At 47.3% G+C, this 22,178-nt stretch overlaps 1 protein-coding gene across 2 annotated transcripts in view; it reads right to left on the bottom strand.

Moving 5' to 3' along the window:
- The window catches only part of arfgef2 (ADP-ribosylation factor guanine nucleotide-exchange factor 2 (brefeldin A-inhibited)), a 102,855-nt gene that overhangs the window by 2,425 nt on the left and 78,252 nt on the right, over window positions 1–22,178 (bottom strand). For both annotated transcript variants that reach the window (XM_084436410.1, XM_084436411.1), the window contains 12 exons: window positions 21,330–21,502; window positions 20,909–21,069; window positions 20,289–20,419; window positions 15,904–16,033; window positions 15,430–15,565; window positions 12,745–12,883; window positions 9,073–9,130; window positions 8,727–8,844; window positions 6,697–6,836; window positions 928–1,108; window positions 700–838; window positions 307–424 (listed from right to left, as the gene is read on the bottom strand). In XM_084436410.1, coding sequence (XP_084292536.1) covers window positions 307–424; window positions 700–838; window positions 928–1,108; window positions 6,697–6,836; window positions 8,727–8,844; window positions 9,073–9,130; window positions 12,745–12,883; window positions 15,430–15,565; window positions 15,904–16,033; window positions 20,289–20,419; window positions 20,909–21,069; window positions 21,330–21,502 — 1,624 coding nt within the window. The remainder of the gene's footprint in view (window positions 1–306; window positions 425–699; window positions 839–927; window positions 1,109–6,696; window positions 6,837–8,726; window positions 8,845–9,072; window positions 9,131–12,744; window positions 12,884–15,429; window positions 15,566–15,903; window positions 16,034–20,288; window positions 20,420–20,908; window positions 21,070–21,329; window positions 21,503–22,178) is intronic.

A 22,178-nucleotide genomic window follows, 5' to 3' on the forward strand; every position in this document is an offset into this window, starting at 1 on the left:
AGTGTGTGAGTGTGTGTGTGTGTGTGTGTGGTAACTTGTGGTCCTGTAGTCTCAGGGTCCTGGTGTGAGTGTGTGTGTGTGTGGTAACTTGTGGTCCTGTAGTCTCAGGGTCCTGGTGTGAGTGTGTGTGTGTGTGTGTGTGAGTGTGTGTGAGTGTGTGAGTGTGTGTGTGTGGTACCTTGTGGTCCGGTAGTCTCAGGGTCCTGGTGTGAGTGTGTGTGTGTGTGTGAGTGGTACCTTGTGGTCCAGTAATGTTAGGGTCCTGGTGTGAGTGTGTGTGAGTGTGTGTGTGTGAGTGTGTGGTACCTTGTGGTCCGGTAGTCTCAGGGTCCTGGTGAGCAGCAGCATCAGGGAGCTGCTCCAGGCCTCTCTGTGGCTCTCTGAGGTCAGACTGATGAAGTAGGCCAGGGCCTCACTACACACTCTGGAGAGAGGACACACACACGCACACACACACACGATTATGATTAAGAACATTAAAGTCACACATGTACACGCAAGGAAAATAACAAGCCTTTCACAACTTTCTCTCTCTCACACACACGCACACGCACGCGCGCGCACACACACGCACGCACACACGCGCACACACACGCGCACACACACGCGCACACACGCGCACACACACACACACACACACACACACACACACACACACACACACACACACACATACACCCCAGTGACGGTGGGACTCACAGCAGCAGGCGTGTCTGGATGTGTGTCCAGACGTGGCTCAGCTGGGGGTCAGAGTACATCCTGAACAGGATCCTCAGACTGCAGGCCAGGCTGCTCGTCTCCTGCTTCAGCAGGTTGGGCTTCGACTTCCCCTTGAATCCTGCAGGAGGGGGGGGGGTCAGTAGAGAGACAGACAGGCAGGCAGAAACAGACACAGACAGACAGGTAGGAGTAACTATCTGTGCTGACCAGCTCTCCACAGGGCGGTCCTCTGTTCGTTGTTGGAGTTGAAGTCCTTGGCGAAGGTGTGTGACTCCAGCAGACAGTCCAACAGCTTGAACAGGTGCTGGGAGGACAGGTGTGAGTACATGCCCTGCTCCGCCTGGCTGGCCCCCACACCCTCACACTGACCCTCCTCCACAGCATCCCTCTGAGAGAAAGAGAAAGGGGGGAGAGTTATAACAGGCCACACCCTCACACTGACCCTCCTCCACAGCATCCCTCTGAGAGAGAGAGAGAGAGAGAGGGGGGGGAGTTATAACAGGCCACACCCTCACACTGACCCTCCTCCACAGCATCCCTCTGAGAGAGAGAGAGGGGGGGAGAGTTATAACAGGCCACACCCTCACACTGACCCTCCTCCACAGCATCCCTCTGAGAGAGAGAGAGGGGGGGAGAGTTATAACAGGCCACACCCTCACACTGACCCTCCTCCACAGCATCCCTCTGAGAGAGAGAGGGGGGGGGGGGAGAGTTATAACAGGCCACACCCTCACACTGACCCTCCTCCACAGCATCCCCCTGAGAGAGAGAGGGGGGGGGGGGGAGAGTTATAACAGGCCACACCCTCACACTGACCCTCCTCCACAGCATCCCCCTGAGAGAGAGAGGGGGGGGAGTTATAACAGGCCACACCCTCACACTGACCCTCCTCCACAGCATCCCTCTGAGAGAGAGAGAGAGAGAGGGGGGGGGAGTTATAACAGGCCACACCCTCACACTGATGTAGCGGAGGAGCCATTGCGCAGGCAATCCAGGCCTGCTTCCTGGGGTCACAGATCCCAGATAAGGCCTTTCGAACTAAAGGGGTGGCCTGTGTAAACACAAGAGAGAACCCGGGCTGTTCACACCAACGTCCTGGTTCCATATCAAAGGACTCGGCCGGAACAGGCCAAACTTTGTGTTCTCTCACTTCCTCTCTATCTCTCTCCCTCTCCCTCTCTAGCTTCAACCGCAGTACACCAGATTGTCTGGAAGACATTCCAGAGCATGCACGCATAAGAAAATTCCAGCCATGAAACTGAGTCATTTTACCAGTGCCAGTGTTTATTCTTCAATGGGGGACATGTCTGTGAATAAACAGGGTTTGGGGAGCGAACGGGCTCAGAGCAGTATTAAAAACTGTGAATCCAACATGTGAGTGTGATTAAAGATGCCAGTGTTTATACTCTATGTGCTCCGGCCAATGTACTGAATATGATAATGTCATTTTTACTAATGTCCTCCCAATGTGGTGGTAATGAGATCGGATTAAAGCATATCCTGGAAATCCTGAAAATTACCATCAGTCTCTCCGAACCCCCCAAAGGAGAGGTCACGAATCAACTGGCCAATCACCGGACGGGGGTCACAAGCACCCACCCCCCGACAAGCCGCAGGTATTTACGCTGTGAGACGCCATTGTTCTCTCTCGTTTCCTCTGTTCTAAAACATCACAGATCCTGTGTGCCGTTACAAGCCAGTAATTGCCTCAGTAGAACTTCCAGATCAAGCCGTAGGTACATGCGAGTCGACGCACTTTGTATCTACTGAAGAGCAACCAATCCACAACTGTTCCTTGGATCCATCTCTCGGCAAGAGCGGGAGTGGAGCAGTGAGACTTTGCAACTTTAATTCTGAACCGTTTCGGTTGGCTGTACACCAAACAGCGCCGGAATAGACTCTGTACTACTCTGTAAACTCTGAGTGTCAAGCCTGAACTCTGGGTCGCTGCGACTCACAACGCAAACAACAGCAAAACCGCGACGCAACGAGCCGGCGGACGACGCCCATCAACCAAACCAACAACGCTGGTCACGTGGGTCTTCAAGACTACACCGAGAGCTGTCCAGTCGAAGCGAGCCGCGCGCCACACAAACCGTAAGGTCCATGCGAACGCTGCTCGGTTGATGTGTTCGTGGCTGTTATGTGTGTTGAGTTTAGATCGTAGGCCAGGCTGCACTCACCTATCACTTATTTCCTTCCTGCTTTGTTTCTATCCTGCCACATTTGTGTTCCCATATATTGTTGAATTGTGTGTGTTCATATTATCCTGATAATTGATTAGTATACTTCAATAAATATTCCATGCTTGGGGCGCCCCGGTAGCTCACTGGGTAAGGTGCGCCCCATATGAAGGCTAGTCCTTCGCGCCGCGGACCAGGGTTCGATTCCCGGCTCGGGTCCTGTGCCGCATGTCCTCCCCTCTCTCTCTCTCTCCCACGTTTCCTGTCTCTCTCAACTCTCCTGTCCCATTAAAGCAGGAAAGCCCTAAAAAAAATATCTTTAAAATATTCCATGCTTTGATCACGTCATTGTAGCGTCATCAACAGATCTCTAGGTCACTTCATTGAGTCAGACTTCCTTTCAGACTGAGATTGATATTACATTAGACTATTGATAGGCTATCTGTTTCCCTTTCATAAGGGTGGTGCTCCAGACGAGTTGATTTAGTGTAGTTAAATCCAGTTCCTTCATAGTTGTGATAGCCGCGGTATAACCCAGTCCCTCCAGAAAAACGTGGGCAAAAATCCTTGATTATGCAATGGAATATGCGGGGTTTTGATGTGATTTTATGCGTTGAAAATGCTGGGATTTTCTGAAGTTGCAGGAACTTGCGAATATTGCGAGAATATGCGAAAAATGCAAGAACCTGTCCTGTATTTTCGTGCACACCCCACTCTAATGCATATAGCCTACACTACGTCTTCACATGCTTGGAATGATACGAGAAATAACAAAACCATAGCCTATGCGAGAGCGCCTAGACCAGGTACGGTATAGACCGGCGTCATGATTGAAGGCATGCCTTAAAAGGCAGCCTTGGAACTTATAAACAACCCCCGATGTCTGGTCTCTGTGGTCGTCCAGGTCATTTGCTATTTCCAAGTTTATCAGACCAAACATTTTGCCTATGATCTGATGTTTATTGATTTGATCTTAATATAATCTATGCAGCTGTGCTTTAGCCTACTCTTATTATTTATTTCCTTCATTCCTGATGAGAATAGCAGAGGACTTTGAACTTGATGCATTAAACATAAATTGGTGCAATTCACTAGAATGCAGGAAATGAGATGTCTGACACTCAGAATCTCATGGGGGAGGACCCCCAGACCCCTGCATTATTTGTGTACCGTGAGCAGCGGACTGCTGGCAAGGTGTCCCTTATTTTCCCCATTGAAGGTGGCAACCCTATACAAACAAGGTGAAAAACATTAAAACTTAAGCAGAACTAGTGCTGCGAGCAGCAGTGAGCGGGCCCTCGCACCCCACGCGGGTCGGGGTGTGGTGCCGTTAAAGGGTGTGCTATTTCGGTGTCCAGTACTGACAGAAACTTCCTGTCACCAGTAGGTGGCGCTCTAAGTGTGACTCAATACCGATGCATAGATGTGTTCAGGACAGTACCTTGATGAAGCGTGAGAAATGTTGTGTAAATCGGACAAAGTATGTAGGAGTTATGAGGACTTCCTGTAAGCAGTAGGTGGCGCTGTAGGTATGACGCAATACTGACCTACAGATGTGTTCAAGATGCGACCTTCATCAAGCATGAGCAATTTGGAGTAAATCGGATAATGTATGTAGGAGTTATGAGTACTTCCTGTTTCACCAGTAGGTGGCGCTGTAAGTGTAACTCAATACCGACGCATAGATGTGTTCAGAAGGTGACCTTCATGAAGCGTCAGCAATTTGGTGCAAATCGGATGATGTATGCAGGAGTTATGAGGACTTCCTGTTTCACCAATAGGTGGCGCTATAAGTATGACGCAATACTGACACATAGATGTGTTCAGGACAGAACCGTCATGAAGCGTGAGATAAATCGGACAAATCGGATAATGTATGGAGGAGTTATAAGGACTTCCTGTTTCACCAATAGGTGGCGCTATAAGTATGACGCAATACTGACACATAGATGTGTTCAGGACAGAACCGTCATGAAGCGTGAGATATATCGGACAAATCGGATAATGTATGGAGGAGTTATGAGGACTTCCTGTTTTACCAATAGGTGGCGCTATAAGTATGACGCAATACTGACACATAGATGTGTTCAGGACAGAACCTTCATGAAGCGTGAGATATATCGGACGAATTGGATAATGTATGGAGGAGTTATGAGGACTTCCTGTTTCACCAATAGGAGGCGCTATAAGTATGACGCAATACTGACACATAGATGTGTTCAGGACAGAACCATCATGAAGCGTGAGATATATCGGACAAATTGGATAATGTATGGAGGAGTTATGAGGACTTCCTGTTTCACCAATAGGTGGCGCTATAAGTATGACGCAATACTGACACATAGATGTGTTCAGGACAGAACCGTCATGAAGCGTGAGATATATCGGACAAATTGGATAATGTATGGAGGAGTTATGAGGACTTCGTGTTTTATGGCGAAATGTCCAACTTTGGCGGGGCGCCACGGCAAGGGTGGTTGGTGAAAACTCAATTTTTTTGATAACTTTTGATCACAAAGGTCTTAAGATGAAGCTGACCCGATATGAAGTTGATCAGATGAAATCTGTAGGAGGAGTTCGTCGAAGTACGAGGCATGGAAATGGTCAAAACAAGGACAAAATGGCACATTAAGAGCAACATGGCGGACTTCCTGTTGCATGTTGGGTATAGCTCCAAGAAACATTTAAGTGTGGCTCGATGAAATACATATGCCCACCGAATTTCGTTAGCCTACATCAAACTGAAAGGTGGGGCTCGCCATTTTAAACTTTCCAGGGGGCGCTCTTGAGCCGTTTTGCCACGCCCATTTCCGTCACCCATGAATTATCAAATTTTTCACCGGGACTGACGTATCTGCAAAGTTTCATCCGTTTTCATCGATGTTCAGGCCGCCTAAAAGGCATTTGTTTGGAGTAAAGGAGAAGGAGAAGAAGGAGAAGAATAATAATCCTTCGAGTTTCAATAGGGCCTCGCACCGCCAGTGCTCGGGCCCTAATAATCCTTCGAGTTTCAATAGGGCCTCGCACCGCCAGTGCTCGGGCCCTAAAAATGCAGGACGTATGAAACCAAGAGAGCCCCGCCTAGTCCACGTTTTTTGCGCAGAGTTCAGTGATTATCGCGGTGAAAATGCGCTCTTTCTAAAATTATGTGAACCTTGCATAATCTGCGCCTTTTGCCTGATTATGCAATGAATTATGCGATCGCATAATCACGTTTTTCTGGAGGGACTGATAACCATACATTATATATAAAACCAAGTCATAGTCATATTTCCAAGCTATAAGCTCCTAAACTGCTACACTGACCCTCCCCCACAGCATCCCTCTGAGAGAGAGAGAGAGAGGGGGGAGAGTTATAACAGGCCACACCCTCACACTGCCCCTCCTCCACAGCATCCCTCTGAGAGAGAGAGAGGGGGGGGGGGAGTTATAACAGGCCACACCCTCACACTGACCCTCCCCCACAGCATCCCTCTGAGAGAGAGAGAGAGAGGGGGGAGAGTTATAACAGGCCACACCCTCACACTGCCCCTCCTCCACAGCATCCCTCTGAGAGAAAGAGAGGGGGGAGGGGGGGAGAGAAAGAGAGGGGGGAGGGGGGGAGAGAGAGAGAGGGGGGGGTGATAGAGAGAGAGAGGGAGGGGGGGGAGGGAGAGAGTTATAACTATCTAGAACTACTACTACACTCAGAGCCAAAGTGAAGCTGAAAAGCCATAGAAGTGGTTCACGTGTGATGTCACATGTGATGTCCTTGTTAGTGTGTTGCTAGGCTGCGAGGGGGCGGGGCTCTGACCTGCGCAGCGGCCATGTTCTCTGCGTCCTCCTTCTTGGAGGTGGCGGGGTAGAACACGATGTTGTCCACGGTCTGGATCAGCTCCAGCTGCACCACACACTTGATCAGCAGACACGCAAACAGCTTCTGGTCCGACACTCCTGCAGGGGCGCACACACACAGGACACACGCACGCACACAGGACACACACACACACACGCATGCACACACACACACACGCTCACTCGCACGCGCACGCACTCGCACACGCACACACACACACAGACAGACAGACAGAACAGACAGGCAGGCAGACACTCCTGTTAGCATCAATGCATTGCCAGTCTCTCAGAAGAGATGTCCATGCGAACAGACAGTTCCTGGTTTTGAGTGAGTCAGAGGCTGGATTACACTCATGCGTTTTCACTGAAACAGACCCCCGTTTGCACCTAGCCACACTGCCCTGGCCAGAACCAAGCTCCAACCCGGAGGCGGATCCATACCCCCCTCCTACCTCCTACACCCCCTCCCGACCGCTACACTCTGCTACCTCGGGGCGACTGGCTGCTCCGTCACTCTGAGGCCCCTGCGCTCGATCGACGGCTCTTCTCTGTCCTGACCAGAGAACCATCCTCCCTCTCAAGCACATATTGTATTTTTGATTGCTATTATTCACTTTGCCTTCAGCACTAGATTATGCTCTCACTCACTTGTTTTAGAAAGGAGCTGCACTTGTGAGTTCTGGCGAGTAGGAGTACACTGACTTCCTATGTTCACAAAGTCGCTTTGGATAAAAGTGTCAGCTAAATGACTAATGTAATGCAATATAAATGTAAATGTAATGTAACGACACAGGAGCCCAGTTTGACGGATGTTCCAGAAGCTTCCACACGGTGGGGTGTGGGGTTCCAGGCTGTTGCGGCTGCGTATGGATCTTCCACACGCTACTGAGGTCCCTGACTGTGTCAAATGAATTAAGTGTCAAAATGGCCAATATGTGTTGTTTTTCCCTTATTACTGTGGAGGAGTGCAATCATCGAATCTACCAAGCAACTCAAAACCAGAGTGAAACCATCAGAAGAATATTGCAGGGGATTTTGGCACATTTGTTTTGGGCGCTACCCACACGTTTAGCTGTGTTGCTCATTCCACCAATTCACCATGCTTAGTTGTATCTCATTGTAAAGGTGACTAATCAGGCTTTCCAACGATATAAAATACAATACCAAGTGGTATTATTAAAGGGGAGAAATAATTGTCCAAAATAACGTTTCCAAACTTTTTTTGAGGAGTTTATCGATGGTAGGTATCTACGGGCTATCCATGGTACTAGAGATGTTAACAGTTAATCGACTATCGATTAATCGCCGAAGTAAGAATTTACTTGAGTAAGATTTGGTTACTCGATTAATTGCTTGTTAATAGAACATAACATTTTTTGAACGAACTTTAGCAACGGGAGTTGCGTGAAATGTAATCATGATTTAAGGTCTGACTGCACATGAGGGCGCCCCGCCATGTAGTGAAGGCTAATTGGGATGCTGGGAAATTTCAACGACACAGCGGAAGAAAGACAAAAATGAAGCGAGCAAAGCGCAGTCCAGCGTGGGACGTTTTCATCAACTAATCGACTGACTTGAAATCTGCAACCCTATATGGTACAGTACAGTAGGTACCATATAGGGTACCATGCAGGCTATCTATGGTAGGCATCTATAGGCTATCTATGATAGGTATCTATAGGCTTTCTATGGTAGGTGGCTATCTATGGTAGGTATCTACAGGCCTATGGACCGCTGTGCTATGCTCGAGGACAAAGTTGGATGAATGGATGGACTTAATTTTGTCCTCTTGGTAAAAGTTGATTGTGCTCTAAAAGCAAAGGGAACTGTTTAAATTAATGGCAATATACCTGGCAGAGTTCATGGAGTTTACAACCATTCATCTCTTACAACATACTACTTGCATGTTATGACATTCTCATAAATAATAAGGTGAACTTGCACATGATGTGTGTGTGTGTGTGTGTGTGTGTGTGTAAAGATGCGTACTGGTGTTGGATCTGCCCTTCCAGGTGTCGTCGCTGGCTGTGGACATCTGGCTCTGTCCTCCCCTCTCTGACAGAGCTCTGTCCAGACTGCTCTGGGACTGGCTGTCCACATCCACATCCTACACACACACACACACACACACACACACACACACACACACACACACACACACACGTCACACGTCACACAGAGACACACACACACACACACACACACACACACACACACACACACAGAGACACACACACATCATTAAATCAACACTTCTGATGTGATTCAATACTCACTTAAAGCTAAATATGAAAACCAAACCCCAAACTAAGAAAAACAGAGTTGTGTTTCTCACTGTGTTTCTGCCGTCTCCCGCCTCCTCTTCCTGTCCAGCCGGTCGCCATGTCAACAAGCTGTTGAGGCAAGCAAACAGAGGCGTGACCATCAGTCAGGAGTTTTCCTGCATAGAGAATTACGAGGCGGCTGCCTCCAGCTCTCGACAAAAACACTCAGACCTGCTAACCTGCACACATTTGCGTAGTAAAGCAGATACTTTTTTTTTGTTTTCTATTGATTTATGTTGTAAACATGTAATCTGTGCAACCTTGAAATATAACTTGGAGCGCATAATTGTTCTGGTGTGACCTTTTTTCCATTCAGACGATTCGCTAGTTAACCTACACACTCATGCGGTGTCGTTCGTGGTAGCGGTGAAAACCAAAGTTTTCCTTCCATAACTTAAACGCCTAAACAGCCATATCTTGACCTAGGAGCGTCGCAGAAACACAAGATTTAGACTGGGACAAAGTTCACTTCACAAACTTGAGCTCAAGTTCTCAAGCTCTGGTTGTAGAACAGACAATGCTTTCTCTGAGAGTGTGGAGCCTCTTCTCCATCTGTGTAGCCTACAGTACAGGTTTGGCCTGACAACCTACATTATAGTCACAGTGCCTTGATATGACAAATGTTATATATGCTGTTTGCCATTTAGAAATAAATAAACACAATGAAGTCAGATTATGTAGGCTAATATAGTTAGGCAGACAACCTAATCCAGCACACATTAGTGCATAGAAAATTCACCAGAATGCAGGAAATTAAGCTTTTGATGCCCCAAATGTCCTGGGGGGAGGACCCCCAACTCCCCCGCTTAAAGGAGAGCTTCTTGTCTTTGAAATTGAGAGTTAAACATGTTTTTTGAATGATTTTTCACGGTGCCCGTCCACATCCATTGTATGACAAAAACGGTGGTAGAGCATTTATCAGACTTTCTCAAGTGCTAGTTTTGTCAACGTTTTGATCTGAACCATTGTATATGATCATAAGTAACCTTAAAACAGGGCTAAACATGCATTTTCCCTTTACTACTCCTAAGGAGTAGTAAAGTCATTCTGAGCCAGGAAGAACCCTGCCATCAGTCACATGACCAGTGTCAACTTCCTGTGAGTCATGAGGAGACTTCTGCTTACGACATCCCACACATCTGTGTGTGTGTATGCGTGTGTGTGTATGTGTGTATGTGTGTGTATGTGTGTGTGTGTGTGTGTGTGTGCCAGTAAGTCAGTCTGCTTTGTTTATTGTGTGAAACTCGACATCCGACTCAACACTGCCTGTTGCAACTGACTAACTGTTAACGCTGATGCATTGCAAACATTGTGAGAACATTGTGAGATGGCTGGGAGGCAGTTGTGAGAACATTGTGAGATGGCTGGGAGGCAGTTGGGAGAACATTGTGAGAACATTGTGAGATTGCTGGGAGGCAGTTGGGAGAACATTGTGAGATGGCTGGGAGGCAGTTGGGAGAACATTGTGAAAACAATGTGAGATGGCTGCGAGATGATTGCCTGATGGTTGTGGGAAGCTTGTGAGCAGCCTTTTGTAATAACAATGCTGATGTACAACGTTGTCGTCAGGTAGTGTTCAGAGAAACCATCTCTCGACCCCTCTGATGTAAAAAACTACAGACCGGTTTCCCTTCTATCCTTTCTATCCAAAACACATGAACGTGCTATCTTTAACCAACTGTCTTCGTACCTCCACCAGAACGACCTCCCCGACATCCCCACCAATCCGGGTTCAAGGCTGGCCACTCGACAGAGACCGCCCTCCTTGCAGTAACGGAGTCACTCCATGCCGCGAGAGCGAACTCTCTCTCCTTTGTCCTGATACTCCTAGACCTGTCAGCAGCATTTGATACGGTAGACCACCAGATCCTCCTCTCCACCCTCGAGGAGAAAGGCATCGCTGGCTCTGCACACTCCCTGTTTGCATCCTACCTGACAGGCCACTCCTACCAGGTGACATGGAGAGGGTCGACGTCGGAACAGGGTCGACGTCGGAACCGCGTAGTCTGACTACGGGGGTTCCACAAGGGTCTGTCCTGGGTCCTCTCCTGTTTTCCCTCTACACTACATCTCTGGGCTCTGTCATTCGCTCGCATGGCTTCTCCTATCACTGCTATGCCGATGACACCCAACTGGTCCTGTCATTTCCCCCTCTGATACACAAGTGGAGACACGCATATCTGGGTGCTTGGCTGACATCTCGGAGTGGATGACGACACATCACCTCAAGCTCAATCTGGACAAGACTGAGCTGCTGTTCCTCCCGGGGAAGGGCTGCCCGCACCAGGACCTGGCCATCACCAAGACACAGTGGTGACCCCGACTCGGACTGTGAGGAATCTGGGTGTGACCCTGGATGACCAACTGTCGTTTTCCGCACATGTCACATCCGTCACACGTTCCTGCAGATTCATGCTCTACAACATCAGGAGGATTCGCCATTTCCTCACTAATGAAACGGCGTAGGTACTCATCCAGGCCCTGGTCATCTCCCGCCTGGACTACTGCAACTCCCTCCTCGCTGGGGTGTCGGCATCAGCCATTAAACCTCTGAAACTTGTCCAAAAAGCTGCTGCTCGCCTGGTGTTCAACCACCCCAAATTCTCCCACACAACTTCCCTCCTCCGTTCCCTACACTAGCTCCCTGTAGCGGCTCGCATCCAGTTTAAAACTCTGGCGCTAACCTACAGGGCAATAAAAGGAACAGCCCCCTCCTACCTCCAGGCCATGGTCAAACCCTACACCCCCTCCCGACCGCTTCGCTCTGCTACCTCAGGGCGACTGGTTGCCCCGTCACTCCGAGGCTCCTGTGGTCGATCGACACGGTCACGGCTCTTCTCTGTCCTGGCCCCGCAGTGGTGGAATGAACTGCCCACTGATGTCAGGACAGCAGAGTCACTGCCCATCTTTCGTCGCAGGCTCAAAACTCATCTATTCAAGAAGTACTACAACAATCCTCCCGCCTAAGCACTTATTGTATTATATTATATTGCACTGTACTTTAGACTGCTATTCTTGCACTTTGCCTTCAGCACTAGATTATGCTCTTAGTCACTTGTTTTAGAGGGAAGATGCACTTGTGAGTTCTGGCAAGTAGTAGTACATTGGCTCTTCCTACGTTAAATGCAATTATTGTTAGTCGCTTTGGATAAAAGCGTCTGCTAAATGACTGTAATGTAATGTAATGTTCAGGTTGGAGGAGCGTTATGGTCAGGTTATGTTCAGGTTGTAGTCAAGGTTGTGGTGAGGCGTGTGGTGAGGGTGGTGGTGAGGTTATGGTCAGGTTATGGTTAGGGTTGTGATCAGCATTGTGGTCACGTTGTGGTCAGGGTTGTAGTCAGGTTGAAGGAGCGTTGTGGTCAAGTTGTGGTCAGGGTTGTGGCGAGGTGGTGATCAGGTTGTGGTCAGGTTGGATGAGCACTGTGGTCAAGTTGAAGAAGCATTGTGGTCAGGGTTGTGGTCAGATTGTGGTCAGGTTGGACGAGCATTGTGGTCAGGTTGAAAGAGTATTGTGGTCAGGGTTGTGGTCAGATTGTGGTCAGGTTGAAGGAGCATTGTGGTCAGGGTTGTGGTCAGATTGTGGTCAGGTTGAAGGAGCATTGTGGTCAGGGTTGTGGTCAGGTTGGATGAACATTGTGGTCAGGTTGAAGGAGCTTTGTGGTCAGGCTGCAGGAAGGACTCACGCGTGGGGGCTGGTAGTCTGGAAGATGTCCAGCATGCAGGAGCAGGTGATGTCCCAGACCTCGGGGCTGAACTTCTCTCCGTTCAGGATCACCAGGCTCTCCAGGCAGTTGGTCCCCGACCGAGCCAGCTGCTCGTTGTCTGGGGGAGCAGCAGTAATAACACCAGTAACACCACCAATAACAACTCCAGTAACACCAGTAACACCACCAGTAACAACACCAGTAACACCAATAACAACACCAGTAACAACACCAACAACACCAGTAACAACACCAACAACAACACCACCAGTAACACCAGTAACACCACCAATAACACCACCAATAACAACACCAGTAACACCACCAATAACACCAGTAACAACATCAGTAACACCAATAACAACACCAGTAACAACACCAGTAATAACACCAGTAACACTACCAATAACAACACCAGTAAGAACACCAGCAACACCACCAGGAACACCAATAACAACATCAGTAACACCACCAGTAACACCACCAGTAACACCACCAGTAACACCACCAGTAACACCACCAGTAACAACACCAGTAACAACACCAGTAACAACACCAGTAACAACACCGGTAACAACACTAGTAACACCACCAGGATCAACAACAATAACAACACCAGTAACACCAATAACAACACCAGCAACAACACCAGTAATAACACCAACAACACCACCAATAATACCACCAGTAACACCTGTCATAGAATTTACAACTGGCCTCAAGACCTTTCTATTCCAAACACCTTAAACCTTTGTCCTCTCTCTCCTTTTGTAATTCACCACCTCCCTCAACCGTTCACATAGCTGTGCTAACCTACAGGATGACCTCCAGGAGGTCCACACACCTAGAACTCCAGAATAACCATCCTTTGTCCCTTTGTCTCCAAGAAATTACCGCCTTTTCTCATGTCACGTGTCTGTAATCTCGACCACGCCTGCCATTTCATATGACGTACAATGGGTTAGCCAATCACATCCTCAAAGCGATATACCTGTGTTTTGCTTGAGAATAAAGGCCGCGCTGACCAAGAGGCGGCACTTCTTTGGATGAAGCACTCACGTGAGTTGTCCGGACGTCCTTGTGCTCGTATTGTTTTCTCAATAAACCAGACTTAACCTGTTTGAGCGAATCTTGGTAAATCCTTTTTGACTAGATCAGTTTAAAATCCATTACACACCAATAACACCAGTAACAACACCAGTAATAACACCAACAACACCACCAGTAACACCACCAGTAACACCAATGACAACACCAATAACACCAGTAACACCACCAGTAATAACACCAGTAACAACACCAATAACAACACCAGTAACACCAGTAACACCAGTAACACCACCAGTAATAACACCAGTAACAACACCAATAACAACACCAGTAACACCAGTAACACCACCAGTAATAACACCAGTAACAACACCAATAACAACACCAGTAACATCAATAACAACACCAGTAACACCGCCAGTAATAACACCAGTAACAACACCAATAACAATACCAATAACACCAGTAACACCAATAACAACACCAGTAACACCACCAGTAATAACACCAGTAACAACACCAATAACACCAGTAACACCAATAACAACACCAGTAACACCACCAGTAATAACACCAGTAACAACACCAATAACATCAGTAACACCACCAGTAATAACACCAGTAACAACACCAACAACAACACCAGTAACACCAATAACAACACCAGTAACAACACCAGTAATAACACCACCACCACCACCACCACCAGTAATAAACCAGTAACACCAGTAATAACACCACCACCACCACCACCAGTAATAAACCAGTAACACCAGTAATAACACAGTAAGACCACTAGTAATAACACCAACACCACCAGTAACACCAATAACACCAGTAATAACACCACCACCACCAGTAACACCAGTAACACCAGTAACACCAGTAACAACACCAGTAACAACACCAGTAACAACACCAGTAACAACACCAACAACACCACCAGTAACAACACCAGTAATAACACCAGTAACATCACGAGTAACACCAATAACAACTCCAGTAACACCACCAGTAATAACACCAGTAACACCACCAATAACAACACCAACAACACCACCAGTAACAACACCAGTAATAACACCAGTAACACCAATAACAACTCCAGTAACACCACCAGTAATAACTCCAGTAACACCACCAATAACACCAGTAACACATATAACAACACCAGTAACAACACCAGTAATAACACCAACACCACCAGTAATATCACCAGTAATAACACCAACAACACCACCAGTAATATCACCAGTAATAACACCAACAACACCACCAGTAATTACACCAACAACACTACCAGTAATAACACCAGTAACACCAATAACAACACCAGTAACAACACCAGTAACACCACCAGTAACACCAGTAACACCAATAACACCAATAACACCAATAACAACTGTACTTATGTTCTTTAACAAGAAGGGTAAGAGGTCAGGTGTGTGAGAGGTGAATGAGGTCTGGCTTGGAGGCTGGTACTAGCTAACCAGTATAGAGCTAGTGTACAAACTACACTACTAGCTGTTTCTATACAGCAGGGTGCGCTGTGTGTGTGTGTGCGCTGTGTGTGTGCGCACTGTGTGTGTGTGTGTGTGTGAGAAAGCGGCCCACCTTGTCTGACGCACCACTGTAGCTGGGTGAAGATGTCTGCCAGCAGCACCTCGCTGAGCGGCTCGTAGAACTGCGTGAACACGTCACAGATGGCGTACAGCGCGTGGTTACAGGTCGTCATCATCCACTCCGTTTTCTGAAACACACACACACACACACACACACACACACACACACACACACACACACACACACACACACACACACACACACACACACACACACACACACAGAGTTAGGAGTGGGAGAGTTAGGAGTGGGAGAGAGTCCCTGGCTGTGAAGATCTTCACCAACACTGAGATTCGTGACTGGAGTTAACTCCAGAGTTAACTCAAGGGAAATCCTTCTAAGAGGATGACCCCTGACCTCTCACCTCTGTTGCTAAGGCAGCTTCATGTTGTTTAGATTGACCTCTCACCTCTGTCTGTTGCTCAGGCAGCTTCATGTTGTCTAGTTTGACCCCTGAACTCTCACCTCTGTCTGTTGCTCAGGCAGCTTCATGTTGTCAAAGATGCGGAAGACGATTCTGAAGAGATCGTGCCACCAGTGCTTCTGGAAGGTGTGGCCATAACTCTTCATAATCTCAAACATCACCGTCAGACCCCTGAAACACACACACACACACAAAGACACACACACGGTTGGAACGGCATCACAATTAACAACCACACATGTATGACATTTTGCCCATCTGAAACCGGCCCTAGTCAGTACCATAGGGGGTTTCAGGAAAAATAGGAAAAAGCCTATGATTTAAAGTCCAGGTTAACCCAGTTCAAATTTTTGTTATGAGCTTCACACACCACAGGAAAACATGTCATTAACCACCCAGCCAAATCTGAGTGATTAAAAATGTCGCTAAGTATATAAAATAAGGCTTCAAAATCGGTTAAAAATCAGCAGCATTCTCTGGTCTGAGACCGTGGGGGCGTGTCTGCTGAAGGCACCGAAGCCACACCCAATTGCGTGAGGAGGGGGTGTGGAGGGAAGACCCTGTCAAATAGTACCGTTCTCTGGTCTGCATATTGTCACACTGGCACGCCGTCTCTTTTGTGGTAGGAAGGCACAGCTTTGTTCAGAGGAGTTGAAATTACATTTGTCTAATGAGTCAAACGCACAGATGCTTCCTCCTAACCTACCTCCTGACAAACAACACAGGTAAAACTGTAGCTACTCTATACCAACGCGCCAGTGTTACTGCCCTTAGATGCAAAATACAAAAACAGGCAACGAGGAATGTATGAGTCTGTCCCTATTTTCTCCCTGCCACCTCCGGACCCATTCCTATCCCTCCCAGGCGATCCTGTCGTCCCTTGGGATCAATGGAAAAAGTTGTTTAAAATTTACCTTTTAGTCACTGGCTTGAACAGCGCTGATAGCGCGAAGAAGCGTACACTACCGGAGTTGATAATCGGGACAGACTCATCCACTCTCGTTGGCAATGTTATGTGTGAGAATAACGAGCACTCGGCTTCAACTTTCCCGCAACATATCCAACAGAACTGGAATGTTCAGCCAGTAGCCGCCGAGCACCGCTTCACTGGGAGAGGGTGCGTCTTTCTCCAACTGCAGCTGGTCTACCTAACCATCCCCCTCGCTCCCGCCTCCCGGTCTCCCGCTGGAGAAATATACTGTAACCATTACCGGTGAACCCATACGCACATCAGGTGCCACAAATATGGCAGGCAGTTTCTGTATAGTTAACGCTTATAGTCATAATATATCATCCGTAACGTTATTTGGTGGGTGGTCGCCTGGTCGGTGCTGCTAGCTATGTTAGCTAGACTAAGGTTATATACACACTCCCATCTGCAAGCTACATAGCTAATGTTAGCTATAATTCCTCCTAAGATATAATATAATTCATCATAGCTGACATTACCACATAAATGTCAAGACACATTTTGTAGATTAGCGTAGCAGTGTTTCCCTATTGCTTACGTTACCTAGCTAACGTTATAACGTTAATTAGCTATAAGCACACAAGGCAGCGGTGTCGGCACCAAAGGTTGATGCGACAGGAGGAGAATGGAGGCCGGGGAGGGAGATGGTTGGCTCCGCCGAATTCACCAGGACCAGTCGTGAGTCCGTGAAACCCAAAAGCCTCATATTATAATTGCAGAAGCTTTCGGGAGTGAAATGTTTGCTGCAGAGGCGGGCGCTAGCGGTGACAGACTCCTCTGTAACACCATGGCTCTTCAAAAATGCTAACCATTTGCTTCTCATTTCAGCTTTACTCGGGAGTGAAAGAAGGAGACCTTATCATCCCATTCCTGCTGGCATCCAGGAAGGATGCATATTCGTTTAGTTTTATGCATAGGCATTGTTAACTAAGAAAAACTAGCTAATTCTAGACTGTTGGTTAAAACTAGCTAATTCTAGACTCAAGATTGAGCAGGAGAACCGAAGATTCAAATCCATTCTAGCTTTATATAGTGTTAGGGCGGGGATATGCTAAGAACACCGCTCTACGTCATCCGGTACCGTTTTAAGCCCACCCAGAAAATCCAGAAATCAAAACTGGTCAAAAACACAAAACTGTCTAACTTCACAATTCAGTACTACACATGGTTCATCGCATTTTTACATGTTATCAGCAATGCATCACTAACACATAGAATGTGTTTTCAAGCAAATCTCTGATTTTGGTTAACTGGGACTTTAAGTTTATTTTGATTTGGTTTATATTGAAATCCCACCGCGTATTATTGTGTATAATTGTCTATTAGTGGATTCAGTAAGCAGTGCTGGTATCTCGTGTTAATTTTGACAGCAAATTGTGATTTTGTTTTAATCATAGTCTTTTGACTAAAATACTATTTAGTTTTAATCATATTTAAGTCATCTGTATTGTTTACGTTTTAGTCTAGTTTTACTTGACTAAATAGCATTAAGATTTGAGTCGACTAAATCTACAGTAGACTAAAATCAAATGAGTCTAGTTAAAGTGTAGTGCATTATTTAACCATTTCTCTATAATGTCCAAACTCATATATACTCCAGGAGGAAACATCTATTAGACTGAGGGTCAAAGCTACTGAATTACATTTCTATGCTCTCCTGGTCGATTGTTCAAGTTTTTTCAGCGTGAGCCACGACTTTCACAGAAATCTCAACATTCTGATTGGATCTCTTCACAAATAACCCTCCCTAACATTTTTTTTATTTTTTTATTTGTTGACGAAATTGTCAATGGATTCTGTCATAGTCTTTGTCATTATAAATTAGTTTTTATTTAGTTTTTGTCTCACGACAATAACTGATGTATAAATGATGAATATTTTGGTCCTAGTTTTGGTTGAGGAAATGAACACTGGGTAGCTCTGGGAGAGGGTGACAGGTAGGTCTCTTCTAAGAGAGCGTGAGGGGAGCGGCAGACCTCACAGAGTTCTCTGACCACTCACAGGGACTCTGGATCACTGGGCACCCCTCTGCCCGGAGTGTGGAAGTGTTTTTAAGGAGATGCTAATGAGGACGTAGCTGGCCTAGACCAGGCCGAGCAGCCCGGGAGCTGAGGCTCAGGTGAGGCTGGCCTAGACCAGGCCGAGCAGCCCGGGAGCTGAGGCTCAGGTGAGGCTGGCCTAGACCAGGCCGAGCAGCCCGGGAGCTGAGGCTCAGGTGAGGCTGGCCTCCTTTCTCAGCTCTGCTCAAGGGGCACCAGCAGACGAGTGCTTTCTATGTTACAGCTTGGCTCCATTGGGTCCATTAGGGTCAGTGCCGTCAACCATCAACTATCAGACGCTGAGGAAATGAATCAATTGTAATTAATGACAGCGGCTCCAGTGCAGCCATTGCATTGCGTTCGATGCCTGCATCTAGGGATGTAACAATAACCGGTTTAGTGATAAACTGTGATGAAATTTGATTAAATTTATCGCAATAAAATGATCACTAAAACCGTGTTTGATTACCATGCTTTGAAAAAGTCACTGTAAATACCATCCAGCATCAACCAAAGCTGCTAATTTTATTTGTGGTTTTCAATATAAAACTTGATGAAACGATTTCAGTGTGTGTATCAGTAGCTTTTGAAAATTTTCAGCATATTTTAACAGTACTGCGATAATACTGATAGCCGATTATCAATACTGATAATTTTGATCGCTCTTATCGTGATGTGAAATTTTCATACCGTTACATCTCTACCTGCGTCCGACGTTAGAGAATTGCCACGGTTCATTTCTTGATTGGAGCCAAGGGGCTAGCATGCTAGTTAGCGTGCTAGTAAGGGGAAGACTTTGGGGTGGCTGTTAGCGACATCATCCCCTAGACCAACCAGGCCAGGCTTGTTATTATTTGGTAGCCGGCTAACCTTTACACCGCTACACTTGACACAGGACAAAACACAGGACAAACATCTGCCAGCTATGCCACCAAAACCACCAGCAGTTTGATGGCTGAGATGGGAGGAGTTTTGAGGAGCGAGTTTAATAACCCTTTCAGCGTGGTTTCACTAGGCCCTCCTGTGAGACGTCCGCCCCTCAGACGCAGCTGCCAACAGGCGCTAAAGCAACCACCACGTGACCTGACCTTAAGGTGACCTTATAGTAGAGAGATGAGTATCCGCCCGCTGGAATTCAGGATTGCTGATTTGGTGGCTCTGATACAAGCTAATGGTACCCAGATGAGCACCTCTTCCTCTCTACACTAGAACCACCCTGGAACAAGCTCTATTAGCAGCTAGTGAGCTAGCTGACATCAATCACACTCCAACTATGCAGGGTTCAGGAAAAACTGAATTACATTCCATTACTGCTACTAGCCACTCTCATCATCATCATCACTGTCACCCCAGAGGTAGCTCTGTGGCCAGCTGCTGCTGCTGCACAGGCATCTGTGTGGTCAGCTAGGGGTCCTACCGGGTCCTGACGTCCAGCTTGCAGCGGTTGATGATGCAGGAGAGCTCAAACAGGATGGGGAACCAGCCCCGCACCCACACACGGTCACCAGGGGCCACGCTCATGTCATCACTGGTGTACTCCCTCAGGGCCTGGACAGGGAGGAGAGGAGAGGAGGAGACAGGAGTGGGCAAGAGGAGAGGAGGAGAGAGGAGGAGGAGGTGAGAGAGAGGAGGTTAAAGGAGAAAATAACTGGTCATTAGAGGATGTATGGATGGATGGATGGATGGATGGATGGATGGATGGATGGATGGATGGATGGATGGATGGATGGATGGATGGGTGGATGGATGGGTGGATGGGTGGATGGGTGGGTGGATGGGTGGATGGGTGGATGGATGGATGGATGGTTGGATGAATTTTTTTTTAGTTTTGGATGGATGGATAGATGGATGGATGAAATGATTGATGGATGAAAGGATAGAAGTTGCCTTTGGCATCACTACAGGGTAGCTTGTGGATTCTAAGGTAAACAAACAAACATTCCCATTGTATTCCACTATTCCACCTGAGGTCATAAACATAAAGTGCATCACATTCCGCTTCCAGCCCATGATATTCCCCGGCATATCTGTGGCTACCTGCGGCCTCTCGGAGACGTATTTGGCACAGTGCCGTATAAGTCTGATGGCCTCCATGCTGGTGTCTGGGAACGCCGTGTTGCACACGAACTCTGACAGACACTTCACTGCGTCCTGGAACGAGTCGATGGCTGCCGCAAAGTGCTGCTGGAAAGTGTTCACTGAGAGAGAGAGAGAGAGAGAGAGAGAGAGAGAGGGGGAGAGAGAGGAGGGAGGGAGGAAGGGAAGGAGAGAGGAGGGAGAGAGAGAGGGAGGAAGGGAGAGAGAAGAGGGAGGGATGGCAGACAAGAGAGCGAGGATCAAAAAGGACAATTATGTATATGTGTGTGTGTGTGTGCGTGTGTGCGTACGTGTGCGTGTGTGTGTATGTGTGTGTGTACGTGTGCGCGTGTGTGTGCATGTGTGCGTGTGTCCCACTCACTGACGATGTGTCCGGTGGTCTGGAAGGCCAGCTCCACGATGGTCTCGTCGTGGTCCGAGGCGGCCTGGTGGAACACAGAGAAGATGTTCTTCCAGCCGGAGCGGATGTTGGCAGCCTGGGAGTTGACCATCTGGGCCACGCAGCGGATCACCATGTCCCTGATGACGGGAGACCTGGGAGGGACGCAGCACGCTGAGAACACACTACACTTACCAGTCAGTAGTTATGTGTAGCGTTGTATTAGCAGATAATTGAGTACTAATGTTACGTTCCTTTGGTATTGGAAACGTCGGGATTCCCGGGTTCGGATTCCCGGGTTCGAAATCAAAGTCGTCATCAATAAGTCACTTGAATTTGGGATGTCCGCCATTTTACTTGAGATAAAAAATCTCTCGACTTCATCAACGTCAGTTACTGACGTCAATCAAGATGGCTGCTCTGCGCATCAACAATAAGTGAAAGCTGTAATAAGACTGTTTATTAGCGCTTCTGTCTTATCTGTGTCTCATTAAATCAGTCTTACACACAGTACTGTCCAACGTCTATCAGTGGACAATGTTGCTACGGAGTTCGTATGAGAAAAATAGTATAGTTTGTTTATATCAACTGGTATTGCCAACAATGCCTAACAATGGCTAACTTGGCTACAACTACAAAGATGGGTCAGAAGTGTGTTTTTGCGTAGCTGTATATGTGGTGATCGTGCTCAGCCCAGAGTCTCTCTCAGACTGACTCATTCTTTTCTTGTCCGTTGTGTTAAAGCTCAATGAGATAACTTTTTTATGGTTCAATATTCACTTTTACTTGCTATTAGTTTATGAGGTCACATTTTACAATAAGGGTCACAAA

This window comes from Borostomias antarcticus (assembly GCF_949987555.1).
Source record: "Borostomias antarcticus genome assembly, chromosome: 3".
Classification (NCBI taxonomy): domain Eukaryota; kingdom Metazoa; phylum Chordata; class Actinopteri; order Stomiiformes; family Stomiidae; genus Borostomias; species Borostomias antarcticus.